This window comes from Sabethes cyaneus, chromosome 3 (assembly GCF_943734655.1).
Source record: "Sabethes cyaneus chromosome 3, idSabCyanKW18_F2, whole genome shotgun sequence".
In the NCBI taxonomy this organism is placed as follows: domain Eukaryota; kingdom Metazoa; phylum Arthropoda; class Insecta; order Diptera; family Culicidae; genus Sabethes; species Sabethes cyaneus.
In genome coordinates this window covers 152,645,306-152,664,320 of record NC_071355.1, presented here as the reverse complement: position 1 = coordinate 152,664,320, position 19,015 = coordinate 152,645,306, and the positions used below count along the sequence as shown (strand labels likewise).

General features: G+C 36.6%; 2 protein-coding genes across 2 annotated transcripts; both read right to left on the bottom strand.

Moving 5' to 3' along the window:
* Positions 1-4,800: 4,800 nt before the first annotated feature.
* Positions 4,801-5,331, bottom strand: LOC128740284 (larval cuticle protein A2B-like). The gene is made up of 2 exons (XM_053835823.1): positions 5,320-5,331; positions 4,801-5,262 (listed from the first exon to the last, which is right to left on the bottom strand). Exons 1-2 carry the CDS (start codon positions 5,329-5,331, stop codon positions 4,801-4,803), a joined length of 474 nt encoding a protein of 157 aa, XP_053691798.1.
* Positions 5,332-16,225: 10,894 nt separating this feature from the next.
* Positions 16,226-16,717, bottom strand: LOC128740283 (larval cuticle protein A2B-like). The gene has a single exon (XM_053835822.1). The coding sequence runs from the start codon at positions 16,715-16,717 to the stop codon at positions 16,226-16,228; it is 492 nt and encodes a 163-aa protein (XP_053691797.1).
* Between the last annotated feature and the right edge of the window lie 2,298 nt (positions 16,718-19,015).

Sequence of the window (19,015 nt, the reverse complement as noted above, 5' to 3'; positions counted from 1 at the left end):
GCTAACCGGATTAATTCACAAGAGATTACCGCATAGCATCTGGCACCGACGATACCGGACGTACTCCAGCTATACAGAAATGATGTTTTTCCGTTTTGTTATAAAAATTACCGATTCAATGCGATGCTTTCAAACTTCTTTTAACAAGTCTTGAAAGTTAATTTTGCTAATCACTCGGTGACGTTTACTGACTAGTCAGAACACAATAGTATTAGATTTAAATTAGCCGGGTCTCATTTGAAAACTACACATAGCTCAGCATATTTTACCGAAGTTCTCAGTAAATTTTGACAGATTGACATCATTTGCATTTACTGAACGATCAGTAAACGTTACTTTTGCCGAGAAAAGATTTCCGAGAACTAATCTATTGAGCTCTCGACATTTTATTTTGATGGTGTCTGCAAAAAAGTTAATTGTGTACCGTAGCCGTGCAGCTTCTGTCAGACCGAAACCGGATAAACTCTGTTTTGCTACCGCCATCCGGGGTGAGATTGTGCCACGGAGGTGAGTTTGTGCCAAAAACCAAAAATGTTTATTTGTGAAAATTTATTATATCTATAGAAACTGGTGACCTAAATTCAAAACGATGATGAACATAACATATTTATTCATAACTTAGAATGGAACACAGATAATATTAGCAAACTATTTAGCCTAAACAGGGTTTCAAAGTTCGCGATCAAAAATACGCGGAAATAACGCTTGTAAAAAATGTCCCGCATAAACCAATTCAAACAAGAAATCGCATCAACTTGCTATCTTGAATGTATATAAACTAATGATTTACAATGTATTGACAAGTTATTATGCGTTGGATAACTTTTGTTTACGAAAATAATATTTTTCGAAACTTTGTACTTTTCGAGCTTCACGGGGGTGAGATTGTGCCAAGCCATAATAATCGATCCAATTTGTGGATTTCGCATACACAACCAAAATACGACAGTGTACACCAGCATACTCACATTCTTTACTATTGAGCACAATATTTTGACAGATTAGATTGCATCATCCATTTTGGAGCAAACAGCATCATAGGTCGGCTAAATAATTTAAACTAATTTTTACTTTGTCTCTGAAAATTTCAGATACTTTGAATAAACACTCTAATATAAGACGAATATATTATACCGTGTATAAATTGTCAGTTTTAAGGACCCAGCAAACGAGAAATCGTATAATAATGTGTGAAAATCATCTTAAATATCGCTAAGCAAACTCGAAATCGTACATAAAGCTTAATAAAGCGCACCCTAGTTTGTATTTATTCGTACAAAATGATAGTAACTGATTCACATACGATTTTCGCCACAGAATTGAATAGAATTATGGAACTAATCATGTTGAGTCGGATTTCATCGTATACTGTTTGCTGGGGAGGGGGAGGGGGTGGGATAGGCCACATGTTCTACGGCCGCGGGTTCTCGAACGAAGTAATGGTTACTTTTGTTAAATGATCAAATAGGTATGCCCCCTTAGGATACACCCCTTCATATATCTCCCCCTTGTTAGCCCTAGAAACGCTACTGGCTATATAAAGACTGTCCATTGACTACGAACTCATTTTTAGTTATTTCAGACCTCTCCGGGTTATTTTCGTTCATACTTTTTGTATGATGCATTGTTTTTGGCCGACCCCCTGCCCCTAATAGTCCACTTAGTTCATGGACGGCCCCATGTGAACTACTTTATACTGATATTTATGTGTATTGTTTATAAACATGCTAATGTTTACTGTTTAGGTTTTTAGCCTAACTTTATGTTTTTGGCACAATGTCACCCCCTAGAAGGGGCGAGATTGTGCCAAAGTTTAGGCACTTCCAGTAAAATTAGGTTTCATTGTAACTAAACCATCTCTACGGTAGTTGTTAATTGAACAATTTAGTATATATTGACAGGTTTGAAATCAACTTAGTTCCTAAATTGTGTGTATACTGAGCTCAAGAACAAAAATATGTGCTTTTTTGGCACAATCTCGCCTCGGATGACGGTACTTAAAGTATCTATAAAATACCCAGTCTTCTGCAGGTCCTCCATTTCCACAGATTCCACAGAATCTGTAATTTAGTGCTAAAAACTGCATATAACTATATCTACGCACTTTTACCTCATCCATGAATCGCACTTTGCCGTGCATCGCACCAACCCCCTGTCTTACCGGAGGACCAACAACCCAAAAGAGACCTCCTTCTCTGTAAACATATGAACTTAGTTTCCACCTATGTTGCTCGTATCCCGGCTGGTAGCACGAGGAGGTAGGAGTAGGAATTGCTAAATAAGAGGCTGTGAACCACTGTAGGGTCTATATTTTGCCTATCAGGTGATCAAGACTTAATTGCCATGAATTTAGCTTTATTTTTGCTATTTCCGGCATTTGGTTACCTCGGCTGACTTGAAGGAAGTTCAATTTTTTATCACCTATTGCAGCAATGGAAACTGGATAACTGATAGCGTTGCGAATGTTGTCGTTCAAAGAGTCAATCGTCTGCGGCTTATCGACGTAGATCAGGAACCCAACAAGAAAAAGTACAATGTAAATGAATGTCAACTTGTGGGCCCACTGCGTGAAATTATTTGTGCACTGAAGGTTTCTTTCAATACATCAATCGTGACATGCATGTTATGATGTATTGCAGTGTCTTGTTTGGTTCACCGTGTAATTCAAAACCCGTAAAAACGAAAGACCATTCTCTAAACTCTGGCAGTCGGAAGTTCTACCAACTTTAAGCAACCTAAAGCAGTACTAGTGGTTATAAAAACTTAAGCACATTTGCTTATGCAGAAATTCAGAATAAATTTTTGCAAAACAAAGGCAGGAACTTTCGCTTTCATTTCGCACAGGAATTCCAATTGACACACATTCGTCGGCACACAACCAGTCGCGATCGAATTGCTCTTATTTTTTTCTGCCAGCCAGAGGCAGCCGGTTCTCAAGTATCATGTTGCGGTTATATAACTTTTTTTCAAGGTTGCATTTAAGTCGCTTCTTTCATTTTTTGTTTTGCTCTCCATTCCTTCTTCCACTTTAAATCGACTCTTTCCCGCGTGTCGGGGCTTTCGAGCGTGATTTTTTCTTTCTTTCGTCTACGGGTCATGTACAGGTACAGGTCCCGATCAGGTTTTGGCGGGCAAACCACTTAAAAGAGTTTTTATGTGGCTTTTTGGTCTTGAAGTTTTTATGTCTCTCACGCTCTTTCTCTTTGTGGAACCCGCCCGTATTATGGCAATTCGCAAAATATTGACCGTACTGTATGATACTAAGAATATAAATCAAATACACAAGTTCAATCTTGTTAGCAAAAGCTAAAATATATGAAACAACAAACAACATTAGTATATTATTATAATGAGTTTATGAATTCTTCAGTTTCATTACAGATACGAAATATACGAAATACAGATTAAACTTTCAATCCCTTCGAGCACTGAAAAGGTATATAAAAAGGGGTTTCCTACTGCCAGCTACTGTTTCAAGATATGTAATTTGATATTTTTAACCATATATATATACATCAGTTTTTATAGTTTGCAAATCATGCAAATAAAAATAATTTCCGATCGTTCTCATTCACCAGCTTACATCCATCACCAAAAATCAGAGCCATATCATTAAGGTACAGCAAAAAAGCAATGGGCTCGTATTGCTGCCTTATTGTACACTCTTTTTGTTGAGAATGGAAATGAAAAATTGCAATTTATACGAAGTTTTCTATAGCATAATTAGAAACTCAGTCATTTTATAAAACGTTATGATGCACCAGATTCGGGAAGTTTCTATGGTCTATACGATATAACGCTGCCTTCAAATCAGTGTATACAACAATTCGAGGCACTTTATATGAAATGCAAGTCGACGTAATATCTAGAAGATTAAGGCAAATGGATCGTTCTAGGATAAGTCGTTATCAATCATTAAAACATATAGTTTCGTATGAAAAAGAACAACGGTAGGGTAGACGCTCCATTAGTCGTGTAGCTAAGACCTATGTAATTTCTTTTTTCTTGTTTATTGAGCTATATGCTTCAATTAATGCTTGTGGGATATAAATTTACCAAACACAAGGTATTTGTCACAAGGCAAGGCAATTGCATTCGTTCTACGAGAAGCTTTATAAAGAAAAAAATGAATTTTCCGATTCAATTATATTGTACCAATAGTTGCGCTAATGTTCCTTTAATTAAGTTTGGTGTTCCTTTAATTGTGTTATTCCGTATACAATGCTAGGCTGCTAGGTGAAAAAACATTGTAGCGCAACTATTTAAATGAGCGCCTATAGTTGTGCGCTTTAACTGCGCCTATAGTTGAGTTAAATTTTAGAAAATCGGTATTTTAAGAAAAAAAACTTTTTAATTTCAAATGGTGTAGTCTAACTACCAATACTCCTAAGAACTCATTTTATATAATGAACGTAATTGTTTTATTTAAAATGCTACGGTGACGAAAATGTGCATTAATAATGAATAATAACGCAATTATTGGTACTACCACAACTATTGGATCAACTACCCTATATACTATTATTTCAAACAACTTACACGCTTTGAGTAGAGTAGTTATGCCACGATAGTTCCTTATATGACACATTTCAGCGTTACGGGATAATACCCCACTATTGCACCAAATCTCTGGCAAATGTAACGCTCGAATGTGTCGTATTCTGTCAGTTACCACCCATGAGACCCGGAAAAAATGAACAGTAATGGGGTGATATCTCACTAACTCAGAGAATAACACTGTCACAGTTGAAATTGAACTAAATTTATATTACTGGGCTCTATCAAACCGATAAAATTGTCCTAATAGTGATAGCTCAGGCTGGGCGCCGAAAAGCTGACGGTTGCAAGATTAGCTGGATAGGCAACCTTTGCGACCGGAACGGCAACCTTCGCCACAGGTAAAGCGATCTTGGCAATTGGGGCGGGAGCAACGTAATGGTGTGCGATGGGAGCCACAATTTTGGCAACCTTTTGGGTTAGAGGCTCACGGCGAACGACGGCGTTGAAACCGTTATGCTCATCGGCGGTGTAGTCAACAATGCGCTGGTAACCATCGGCATCAATCAGACTGTACTGACCCTTGACATCATCACCGTGACGTTCCTCGCTCTGGCTCTTGATGTCTCCAGTGTGATCATCGTGAACGGAGTACGAGAAGTGATATTCCGCAGGAGCATCCGCATATTCCACGTGTTTCACAGCTACCGGCAAAAGACCTGCACTGGCAACAGCGATCAGCGCAAACAGACAGAAGACCTTAAAGGAAGCAAAATTATCAATTTATCAACTAGTAATGATAAAGCGATTTCAGAAACTAACTTTGAAAGCCATTTTTACGTATGTTTATTGGTTTTGTGTTGTGCTTAAAACAGCTACTGTATAACTAATAATTTTCTAATCAAAACGAAAAGTATTTATAGTGTTGACCACCGACCACATAAAATGCGAAAATACGCACTTCGTGGTCTTACCTCCACAGGAACAGAGCTAGTTTGTCATATTAACCACGCTCGGGTCAACCGATCAAGTTTTCAAACTGGTAATCGAAGAAATTGTGACCTTTGATATGTCAGAACTACCCACCCATGGTCGTAAATATTAGCAATCAACGAAATCCGACAAAAAACTATACGTAACGTAAACATACTAATAAGATTAGTTGAAATAGTATACGAAACAGCGAGGAAAAGGAACCGACGAGCAATGCAGTTCTGCGCTGAAAAAAATTGCTTGCCAGGCATGTGAAGGTAGCATGAACGAACTTACGAACTAGATTGACCAAAACCTGAAAGACTCATATCGAAATCTGCAAAACGATATACTTAATCGTATTGCCGTCACTTATGGCACCTTGCTTATGCGAAACACGAGGGATTAAAATCCGAGAGAGATTTTTCGGTAGAATTAATGGTATGTGTTTTGCACAGTGGGTCATTAGCAAGATCATAATAGAATGCACAGTTTATCTGACAAACTCACTGAATGTGGTTCTGTTACCCAACAAACATATTTATTGAATTCTAAAACTTCAAAGCATGTTACTTTCGAGTGAGTTTCAATGCATTTTATTACCAGTAAAGCTACTTTAACATGACGACAGTATTTTATCTACTTCACTCGATGGTTATTGACATTTTCATTGCGTATTGGATCAGCCTACGTATGCATGACCAACCAATAGAACTCGTTTCCGATGTTCAGGTTTTAAGTTAAACATTCCACGCATGGTATTTGGTGAGTTAAAATAACATGTAAATCATTATTCAAGCGAGTATTTGCGATAGAGTAAAACTGCATGCCTTATTTTGCATAATTTTTCTCCACGTCTCAGATGACCTCGAGGACCGACACTAGTCTAAAAGGAAGCCTTTGACTAGTGCGTTTGAATTTCGAGCGGGAGAATCTCAAAATCCGGGTTTATATCAAAGACAAAGACAAACATTTAATAAATGTTCTTCAATGTTGTTCTGTAAAATGTTGCAAATAATAATAAAGTCTAACAAATCGGAAAATTAGTACTGAAAATAAGTAATGTAAAATATAGAATAAGGTGGGTAGCTTATAGCTTATAGGTGGGGTGTAATCTACACCTAACACCTATGATTATTTTAAAATTCTTGCAGCACAGAAACTCTTCAGTGGTATCACTTCGAAGGTTTAATTACAAAACTGGCCAATCGCTTTACACGAAACGAATCTGAGGAGAATTTTCAAAACGATAGCGATAGGTCCCACTTGCCTCATTTACTATGGCAAGTAGGTCCTATATTCAAATTTGATTAATAAGCATAAGCTAACAAAAATTGTGTATGTTAATATACATCAGCATTAAAGCATATAAAGAAGCAACCAAGGACAATCTTTCTACTAATGGCTCATCCATAATAAAATCGGATCACAATGGGCGACTTCATAATGAATAAAGCTCGCGACAAAATCTGGACACCTCAATTTTACAATAAAAAAAAATTTGCTAGAAGTTTAATCCATGAAACAATTTTATATCATTTATTTGTGTATCGTTATTCGTTAATAATTATCAAACAAATTAACATTACTTATTTGGTCTGCAATTGGCGAACTTTGGAATTTATCCTTGCCATGAGGGTCAGTGCAGACTTGTTGGCAACCAATTTAGCTGCGTTTGTCCAAGATTTGCGAAATTTATCTATAGTTGTTGCTTGTTGTTTGTGCTGGGACAGCTCTCTCTTCATCAAAGCCCAATACCGCTCGATGGGGCGTAACTCTGGACAGTTAGGTGGATTCGCCTCCTTCGGTACAATGTGGACTCCATTAGCTTCATACCATTTCAAAACCTCTTTGGCATAGTGACAGGATGCCAAAACAGCGAGGGTACATCATGGCTGTATAGGAACGGTAACAATCGTTTCTGCAGGCATTCTTCGCGGTATATTTCCTTGTTAACCGTTCCCGTAGTGATGTAACTTTTGCCTGCTCGACCACAGCAGCAAATGGCCTGCCAAACTAAATATTTTTTGGGGAACTTGGCTTTCTTCTTTGTCCTAAAATGCTCTACAGAACGCCATTCCGTTTCATGGCAGTGTAAAAAGACATACCGTCGTGCGGGGCTTCTTTTGACACTTTTTTTTTCAATTTTCTGACTTTAAGAAAACATAACTTTCATAATGATGGGTATATTTCCACAATTTTAACACTTAGGCAAAATATTAGCCAAATTACTTAAAAAATAAAAATTTATTTCCCATAGTGATTAAAAAACCCCCTTCAGAGACAGCTACTTTTGACATCTCTTAGAGATAGAAATGAATAAATTTCATTATAACAACAAGACTATTTAGTCAAATTATGATTCATTTTAAAGAATTAATTAAGATTCATATATATCTAGATATTTTCCAATAATTGACTTTATTTTATTTAGAAGAAAACCAAATTTGAGTTGGATTATATTCTTCACAACGCGACCGTTTTGGACTTCTTTGTTCGCTTCCCTACTAGCACAGTTGTTATAGACTAGTTGCGGTAACCGATTAATGACTAGTTTCAGTCATAAATAGGTTACAGCAACCAGAAATGACAAAAGTGTGCTACTCGGGTTGTTGGCAGTTTTACATGAAACTTTCGTGTCTCGTTTCATCTGGCGAAACATTTTTCCCAGGGAGCACTTCCAATTTTTTCTTTGGTTTACACCCAGCTGAACAGTCAATGACGTCGTCCCGATGACTCTTTAGAAATTCCTTGATTGACCAGCCACCCAGTCTCGTGAAGGTTTGTTATTTACGAAAACTGAAACAATTCTGTCCTGTTTTGTCAATTCAGATGTTCCTATGGGAAAGTCCCATTTGGACAATGTACAGAGATGGTCCGCAAAATAATATCTCTTCCGCTTCAGTGAAAACTTTTTGCGACCAGGTTTGTTTTGATGCAATTCTCGCCCGCATGTCTAGCAGCTTCTGCATGGGACATCTGACCGCTACTTACCAACTTGAGATATTCCTGTGAATTTACCACAGAAACTGCAGTATATCTTTGACTATTGTTAGCTTTACGATAATTTCGCACCATTTTTCAACCTAGAAGAAGTAAATAAATATGTCTGTGCAATATGGCTGCTAACGAAATACCCAATTCTTTTTTCACACGGGGGATGCGTCCCGTGTAAAAGAAAACCGTGCAAAAATAAACCGTGTTATTTCGAGAAACCGTGTAAAAAAAATCCGTGTTATTTCGAGAAACCGTGCAAAAAAAGTCGTGCAAAAAAAAATCCGTGTAAAAAAAATCCGTACAAAAAAAGAATTGGGTGTACTATGCTTTGGGATTTTCTCAAAAAATCAATTGATATCGATTTGCAATTTCCACAGCAATTTCCAGAATATGATAAAACAATAGTTTTTGAATATAAATTGAGATATTACCGTTATCTGGTAATTACCTCCGTGCGACTTTCAGAGTTCTTTTTGTTTTGACAAACAGCGGTGGTAGATTTTTAAAACTTATTTTACGCCTAGAGGTAGATTAAATGTTGTTTCATAAAATGACATGGACGTGATATGATCTATCAGGCTTTCTGTTGAAATTAATTAAAAATTTAAAGTGTCCAAAGTAGCTCCGCATTTCAAAAGAAGCCCCGTACAACGGTACCAGGAAGCTGTTTAAAGCCTTCTAGGACATACGTTTCATCGTCCATTATAACGCATGGAAACTTCGTTAAATATTCGCGATAAAGCTAACGAGCGCGTGTTTCGGCCGTCGTATTTTGCTTAACATTACGGTTTGGCATAGTCCTCACCTTGAAAGCCTTCATGCCTTGTCGTTGCTTAGAAGTGTGCACGAATGTTGGCGACATTGTTATTTTACGATCAATGGTACGTACAGAAAAATCTGGTCTCCTCCGTAATATTTGTTTTACCTTCGCATCCTTGTGGTGGTTCGCCAGATCCATTTTTGTTCCACTTCCCTTCTTCCTAGCTGTTGTCAAGCGAGTATCGAACGATTTTAAAATACTGTGAATAGTGCTTGGAGGAAATCCAAACTTTTTGCAAGTTTTCTTAACGAGAGATCCGGATTTTCATTGCGACCGCACACAACTGCTTTTCGCACCTGGTCTTCTTTCGACGCCATTTTACACTGAGCGCTTGTAATATAAACAAGTGTTATATTTTCAGAAAGAACAGACATACGTTTACCACCCTGCAAAATATTTCACTCATTGTTAATGAATTTCCGAAGCTGTGTGTGTTTAGGGGTGTCCAAATTTTGTCGCGAACAAGCCTTATAAAACACAGATTATGAATAACTATGCTATAATGCCATATTGTAATGAAATCTGGTTGAATATGACATGTATCCTATTCTTGCGAGACATAATTTATGATTAAATATTCTTTAATAGCTCAAAATACGATTATGATCTGTTTGTTCTAGCAATACGATAAAGCTACTAGTAAAACTATCACAAGAGATAATTACGCTATAACAACCATAATATGTTGATGGATTTTCATTTTGGATCCTCTTGGTTTAGTTCTTTTCGGTTTTATTTTACAGCTTATCGATATAAATATTATTTAATTGAACTGAAAATGTTTAGTAGTACACCTAGAAAATGTTTAAGACAGGAAATTTTGTGCTGAAACACTTTGTTAAAATTAAACAACTAGGGTAACCAACGTATTTTGGACCCCATCAGCAGCCGTACCGTAAGCGTTCAAATTATGTACAGCTGCTAATGGGGTCCACAATAGGTTGGTTACCCTAGGTAGTTTGCGTGTGTAACTTGTTAATCTCATTATGTTTACTTACAGTCAGAAAAACCCGTACTTTTTCGAACGCCTATGGCCAAAATATCATTTATAGAAAGGTGCACGTACAACGCAAATTCAGAATAACGCTCAAGTCAAATTTTGGTGTTTGGAATACCAGTTATAAACAATCTATAAATCTATAGTCGACCTACATCGATATGACTACCAATCTTCTCAAAACTAGACTCTCTGGCTATACCAAACTACTGTCAATCAGCTAGACAAACTCATAAAACGATGGACTATCCACAACCGATACCCACCTAGGATACGCACCCTAGGAGAAAAAACTGCTCTCATAGAACACTGTAAGTATAGATAACGGTCACAGATTTGATCTACCAAATACATAAGATACCAAATACATACCTATAAGTAAAATGCTCTTATTTTATGCTATCGATGGTCGTTCTATTTCCTGACCAACACGGCTGCTTTTGACTTGCCATGAATTGACCGGGATTCAATTCTCTAGGTCCAGGCTAGTTCCTAAATTCGTTAAATGGATTGTAGGGCCGTTACAAATTATTCGAAATAGTCAACCAACGATTTTTTTGAATTGAAAAACTCATATGCTCCTTAAATTACTTTGAACTTCCATTTTTTTAGAAACAGTTGCGCTTTTACTAGAAGTGCATCTCATTGGTATTGCCTCGAGAAAGAGTTCCTCGTCATCTTCTCGTCGTTAGAATGTTTTTGCTTTTTGTCTGTATCATTTATCCGAAAAATGGCCGGATTCAGTCAGTCGGAGTGCAAGTTATAAATCGCAATTCATTATTAGATTTTCGTGAAATTTAGATACAAATTTATAATATACAAAGCAACAAATTGATTTTTGTAAACCTCATGATAGCCCATTTCCTTAACCCTCTAACGGACAACATCGTAAAAATGATGCTATCAAGCTAATGATTATTTTTTTCTTAAAAATAGATTCAAAAGAAGCTCAAGTTTTGCTTTTCATGCCAAAATGAGTATCTGAAGAAGTGTTTTTCATATCTAACGCTCTACTCAGATATTTTTTTTAATATCAAATATATTAAAAATTAAAGTAAAACATGTAAATTACTCTTGAACATTTTTTGAGGTCAAAATCATTTGGTTCTAGATATACCGTGACCGCACATAATTGCGATCAGCTCCTAATTCCGATCACTCAGCCTAAATGGCCAATTTTTAGAAAATTGAGCCAAAATCTGTAGTAAATGAGCATGCTCAGTTATTGTGCCATGTGTTTATTTGTCAGTTGTTGAAAAATGACTGCCTTTGGGTTTGGGGCACTATGCACTTCAAAATAAATTAAATTCGACAGGCAGTAGCAAAAAACGCCAACAAAATGGATTTTCTTAACCGAAGTGCTAAGCGCACGATCTTTGCTAAAATCATAGCAGCGTGGAAATATATTACCTTCTTCGGTATTCTATGATAACTAATAGATACAACCATATATAACCGTTCTATATCAAATTTGACTGAAAATCTGCTGAATTTGCGGAATTTATTCCATTAAAGTGATTGATCGGAATTAGGAACATATTAATTTTTTCTGCTTTTAATTCCGATCACTGTATCAAAGTTATAAACTCGCAAATAGCGTGCTAACGATGTTGCAATTTGGATTTTAGGATTATTCGCAACATGACAACTATTATTGCAACTATTATTTATGATTCAAACTTTATGAAAATGTCGAATGTGGCCCAATTTTATTGTAATTGCAAAAGTTGAACGAAGATAAAAGAATGGGAAAGTTTCATAAACCGCTTGTCGAGCTCACGAGTACACATATTTCATGAATTTTAATCTAATGATAATGATGATCATTAACGCAAGCAGAAGATGGTTGGTAAGGAAATTGTCGTCAGACTATACAAACTCAAAACATTTCAGATCCATTTAGTACAAGTTGACAATAGTTTTATAACAGCTCGTCATGACGTGATCGAAATTAGATACACCTGTGAGCGGAATTAGAATCACCTCTTAAAATTGATTATCGGAATTATATGCACTGATACATCATTACTTTGAAGATAATACTAATTAAATTACAAGTTCCCAGAGAAAATAAAACAGCACAATAGATTGCAACCAATCCAACCAATCTATTCTATTGTATCTTATATATCCAGTTTAATACTTACTTGCACATTTTACAACTGTGACACGACGCGTACCATTTATCTAACTTAGAAAGTTGTTATTAATCCATTTGCAAATTTTAGGCCCTGCCAATCATGTTGTTATATATTTACCTTGCAATAGATACACATTAACCCTTCACGAGGCATTAGCAAGAATAAAATATAATTCTCGCAAATAGGTGCGGTGCGATAGCAAAACTGAATCACAGCAAAAAATAGAAACGAAGAAAAGTTTTAGCATTAAGCAAATATTATCCTTTTCTCCGAGGTCAACAATTTGTCTTTCATGAAATTTGCCTTTGATCCAGAATTTAAACTTAAAATTAGCATATAACCACAATATTACAATTTATTTTAAAGTCAACTTGCTATTCAAAAGTTGTATAATTTTACATTGCCACTAAGTTCTAGTATTGAATGAATTATTACCTACCCATATTAAAGGGTTAAACTACTTTCATTAGTTTGCGCTCGTTGATTTTGGCTGTTAGCAAGCCGATTTCGTATCAACCGGTTGTCAATGCCATACGTTTTCCTTTTCCTCATTTGAAACGCATCGAATGTGAGTGGTACCAAAAAGCAGGGTATGATCAAGGATCCGAAGCTATTATTAGCACTAGAAAATGTTTTCCTTTTATATTTGTTACTCAAATAAGATACAATGAATCAACACAGAATAAAATTATATTATGTAGTAGTATGTAAACTAAAACCTATCTGTTCAACTATTCTTTTTTATTTCCGCATTTTAAGGTGAAATGAGTGATCATCTAATAATTGAGATAATTGCAACTATTTCTCCATATTGGTATTGAATTCCAAATAGAGTAATAGAGATTGCTGACATTTATCTTACGCACACTTCGCCGCGTATTCGTATACGCGATTTGTATTCATCGCGATTTTTTTCCAATAGCGAATTCGGTTCCCGATGCACACAAATCACCAATACAGTCACACACTAGCAACCCTTAAAAATGTAAACGTCAAATAACCAAATGTGTTGTGTGTTTACACGCAGATTGACGAGCAATGTTATTACAAAAAGTTTTGAATAAACTACATTTATAAATATTGCAGTTGGTGGCACACGAGAACATAACACAAAACTCGTAGATTTTCTTTTTCTAATGAAATGTTGTTCCTTAGTATTTTATATGCCATTACTGATAAAATTATGGTTTCAGTTCAGAGGTCTCCATACATAATGCGAAAGAATACGAAAAATCTTCTTTGCACTTTTGTTTGTGTACAGAAGTGTTCTAAAAAATGGACACGGTAGTTTACACGAATAATTATGTCATTTAGCTCATTTAAGCTGTCAGTTAATTCCTAAAACTAAGTTAATGAGATGCACGTAAACCGATTAATATGCGTAAAAACTTAGAAAACATTTAATTTTCAGGGAAAAGTTTATGGTTTATGGTATATACTCCGGTAACTTTGGAGAGCACTTTTTCATAAATAGTTTTGTCATCTATACCTATAAAAAAGGATTTCTGTCAGTCTGTCCGTATGTTCCTTTTAGAATCGAAAACTACTGAACCGATGTAGGGTTTTTTAGGGCTAGGGAAGGTTCTCTCGATGGCAAAAGTTCCATCCCCCCACTAAGAGGGGGAACTCCCATACAAATCTATGCCTATAAAAATAGATTTCTGTCTGCCCTATGTTCCTTATAGAATTGAAAACTACTGAACCGATCGGAGTGAAAATTTACATGTAGGGGCTTTTGGGCCAGGGAAGGTTCTTATGATGTTTACAGATCCCTCCCCCCACTAAGAGGGGGGGCTCCCATACAAATGAAACACAAATTTCTGCATAACTCGAGAACTAATCAAGCAAATGGAACAAAATTTTACATGTGGGTGTTTTTAGAGACAACAATTTTTTCTATAGTGAATTGAAACCCCTCCCCACTTTAGGAGGGGGGGGGCTCCTATACAAATGAAATACAAATTTCCTCATAACTCGAAAACTAATTAATCAAATGGAACCATATTTGGCATGTGGGTGATTTTGGAGGCATGAATTTTTTCTATAATGAATTAGGACCCCTTACCTTTTTAGGAGGGGGAGCTCCCATACAAATGAAATACAAATTTCTTCATAACTCGAAAACTAATCAAGCAAATGGAACCAAATTTAGCATGTAGGTGTTTTTGTAGGCAATTTTTTTTTCTATGGTGAATTGAGATCCCTCCCCTCTTTAGGAGGGGAATAATGACCCCTCTCCCTTTTAAGATGGGGGGCTTCCATACAAATGAAATACAAATTTCCTCATAACTCGAGAAGTAATCAAGCACATGGAACCAAGTTTGACATGTGGATGTTTTTGGAGACAAGAATTTTTTCTATGGTGAATTGAAACCTCTCCCTACTTTAGGAGGGGGGGTCCTTTACAAATGAAATACAAATTTTCTCATAACTCGAGAACTAATTAATCAAATGGAACCAAATTTGGCATGTGAGGGGTTTTGGAGGCAGGCATTTTTTAATGATGGTTTGAGGTAGGGGGATAAAGACTCTCATACAAATAAAACAGAAATTTTTGCGTAACTCAAAAACTAATCGAACTCGAGAAATATTAGGCTCTTTCATAAAACATTAATCAATAACAAGACCACCAAAAACTATCAATAGTAACATTAGATAATTCAACGCGAGACGGCCACAGGCCGCGAGTGTTGCCGGCGACCTGCCGTCGGACGCGCCGGCCACTGCGGAGAGCAGCCCCCGTAGAGATCACCTCTATCTAGGTTTATTTATTATCCTAGATCTACTGACTTCTATTACTTTCCTTCAGTTGGGTCACCCCTGTGAAATCGTACTTTCTACGAAAAGATTTTCCGTGAAATGGTACATCCCGCGTAAGGTTTTTCGCAAAATGGTATTCTGCGAAACTTTATATTCCGCGTTATGGTCAACCGAGAATTAGTGTTACGCAAAATGGTATTCGGCAAAATGGTTTGTAATGATAGTGAATATATAAATGCTATCCGCTTTATTTTATCAGGCTAAGCAATGGGGGGAGTTGTTTTCTACTTTACTGTGAGGAAAATTTGTATATTAAAACACCCATGAACTCCCCAGAAATTTGCAAAACTCAAGATTGTGACAAAGGTCATCCGAGAATCACGATTTATGTACAACACAGTTTAATTTGTGGCAATACGAAGTTTGCCGGGTCAGCTAGTTTCCTATAAAGTAAATACTACATCATTACTTCCTCCCCGTATTTCTAAGCTACGGTAAAGATGGGTGTGGCCAGCAATAATCACTCGTATACCGTATACGTATGGAACTCGTATACCATTGCTTTCTTGCGGAGTTGTATATCGAGCAACAAAGCTATGCAGAATCTCCCTCGTAGTTCTAGATCGATATCTAGAACCAATTTTGAGCTCCTAAATATTAGGTTCAATTCCTAATCAAGTCCAAATAATCATCGGGTTGGAAACGTTTTGAACGAGCTTTGGACATATTTTGAAATTTTGATATTCACTTGAAAGTTTAATACATATGTCTGTATTAGAAGACAGCTCGTTATTTGCTTTTACACCTGGCTATATTGTTATTACATAAATATCTTAATAGATAAATTGTCTCGCTCAAACCGTTGTAGTGGTATAAGGTGGAACCATCATCATCAACAAATCGAATTCAGTCAAAAGGATTCTCCGAAATTCAAACCATGGTTTTGATTAATTGAAAATTTACTACATATATTTATAACAATTGCACTAGATGAAAGTCTCCTTTCAAAAAATTTAATTCACTAGTCCGCCGGATGAAGGTTTAATGATGATAGTATTGCTTCTGAATAGGAACAGCAAGAACCTTATGAATTGCTGGCTGTGGTGCCTGATATCCCTTGATTGGCTCCCGATGCACTTGGGCGATAAATCCGCTCTTGCCATCAACCTGGTAGGTTACGGTACGCTTGTGACCGTCAGCATCGATCAGGTAATACTCTCCCTGGGTGTGATCATCTTTGCGAGCTTCCTTGCGGCCATGAACGTCTCCGGTATGGTCATCATGGATGTCATAGTTGAACTCGTAGTGCGCTGGTCCATGCTCTTCCTCTGCGTGGTAAGGTTGGTAGTAGTTTTGAGCAGCGATAAGCCCGGCCAAAGCAGATAGCACAATGATGGTCTGCAATAAAATAGCATTTATATAAATATATTCAACAAAGTTGAGTTTAATCAAATACTTTGAACGACATGGTGGATTTAGTTGTTGGCTACTGTTTGTAGTGGACAATGTTAAACGATGAAATGATACCAACATTAGCGAAACAGATAGCTTTTATAGCTCTCCTGAGTCCTGTGCTGTTGATTGATCAACCACCCCAGCTAGGACTACTTTTACCTAAAAATCTCCAAAAATACGCTTTCCAAACTTCAGTAGTGGCGAAATTGAAAGACATGGCAAAAATTTGTCATATACCAACAAGTAACTGGCTCGGGTTATACCAGTTTATTCGTGCAACGTCCTTCGACGTCAACGCGCCGGCCGGCGCAAGCATAAAAACTTAAATTCACATACTAAACTGGTTAGTGGATTTTGATTTTTTTCCCGGTATGAACTGCATATGCATGTTGCAACATAGCATCGACGAGAATTATGTTTCTCGTTCAATTAGCAGTAATAAATAACTCTGTTCGTCCATTTATGGAGTACTGTGATTTGCCCGAGAAATTGCTTTTTTATGCTGGCTTATCGATATTAAATTAGCAATACATTTTGCTCTACTTCTAGAGTGTAGGAGAGTTATTTTACAGCATTCTTTGGCAACCGGTATGGAAGACCAGATTAATAGTTCACTCTAGGTAGTAAACCTAACTCGTTAAGTTTAGTTTACCACAAAACAAGTCTTCCATGAGAATATGGCCCGATAGGAGTTATCCTTCCAAAGAATTTAGTGCAAAATTAACGGAGATTAACTTACTCAGGTAACTGAATTCTAACTGCATTCGAACCTATCGTAAACCAAAGCACCGCATTCCGATTTTAAAACCAAACATCGTAAATAATAAAAATATCGTATATTACAATTAAATTATTTTATTTGATCACATATGAAGGTCTTCTAGATGAGTAGTAAAGCTAATTTATTTTTTATTATTTTCACTTTACTATTCAGGTATATGAGTGAAGTTGAAAGTGAAAAGTTAGACCGCATATTACCGAAGAACGGAGCGCCACATTCATCTTCCACGCTGAGCAGTTGTTTATTAAGACCCAAACAGAATGCTGCGTGAACGCATCCGTCAGCGCCAATTTGAAAATAAACCCATGGGAAAACTGTCAAAACGACGCTGATGCGTCGTCGTTGATGGTTAGCGGATGGTTATCACTATAGATATGCTCAGCCAGCTTTGATCTAAAATAGTGTGTCAGACCCTTCTCGGTATCCACTAGGTACCTCTACCAAATGTTCTTTTGTGCGTGTTTTCTGATTTTTTCTCATCTGGCCGATGTGAAGCTTTTCGCAGTTTTGGGCAGCTGATTTCTTAAATCCCTAATTTTCTATGTTCCTCAATCGGGTCTTTAGTTGATCCCAACTTACTTTTGAGCTGGGTTGTTTCGGGTAGCGTAGAGTAGGTCGACTTCGAATTTCATCATTTTTCGACGGAGAGTGTTTTATTCTCGTCGTATTCTACTGCTACGCTCTTTAGTTATGTGTTATTAGTGTTAGTGAAGCTGTTAGTGAGTTTTTGTATGCTTTCCTTCTTTTCTTGGACTAAATGGCTTGGATAGTCCTGTCTTTGTATCGATTCAGTTATGCAATTTCTAAAATGTATGTCAATTCTTCCCTCCCTAGCTCATTCAATGGTAATGTTTCCATCCTATGTATCATATGAATAAGATGGAAAGCCGAGAAAGAGAAAAGAAGAAAAAACGAGAACAGGGGGAAAACATGGAAGATTAGAAAGAAAACGATGAAAAATTGTACAGAAAAAAAGAACAAAAGAGGAAGAAACGATAGAGCTTTCAAATGAGGTAATAAAATGTTAGCGGCCATTTTAGTTCTTCGATAAAGTCGATTGATGTGGCGAAAAAAAAGAATTTTTCATAAAAACTATAATGGCCGCAAAAAATTTTTTTACATACTTAATTTAAAAGTCTCATCCTTCCTTTTCACAAAATCGTGTCGTTAGTTATTTGTTTATGTAGCAAATTCAGGAAATGTCACACGACGAAAAGGTTGAAGTTCGCCAACAATCAACTCTTTTGAATAAATTGGCGAACAAGGGGTCCACTGTTTCGAGTAATTGAAACTGTAATTCTCTGTTTTTAACAATTTTTATCTAGTGAAGTATAAAAATTTTAATATTCAGAGATCTCGTGGGGAGCTAAAAGTTTAGTGTTTAAAAAAGCTGACTCAGGTATTGATTTTGGGACCACCCTAAGGGCCATCTAACCACCAAATAAAAATATACTTATCTAAAATTTTCAAAGAAAAAGTCAAGTACAAATACACAAAGTTTAAACAAAATCGAAGCACTTTTGATCATGGAAGTACTAAGTGCGTACACCTGTACCCGGTTAATCACAGCTAAAATATTCAAATTGACTTTTTTC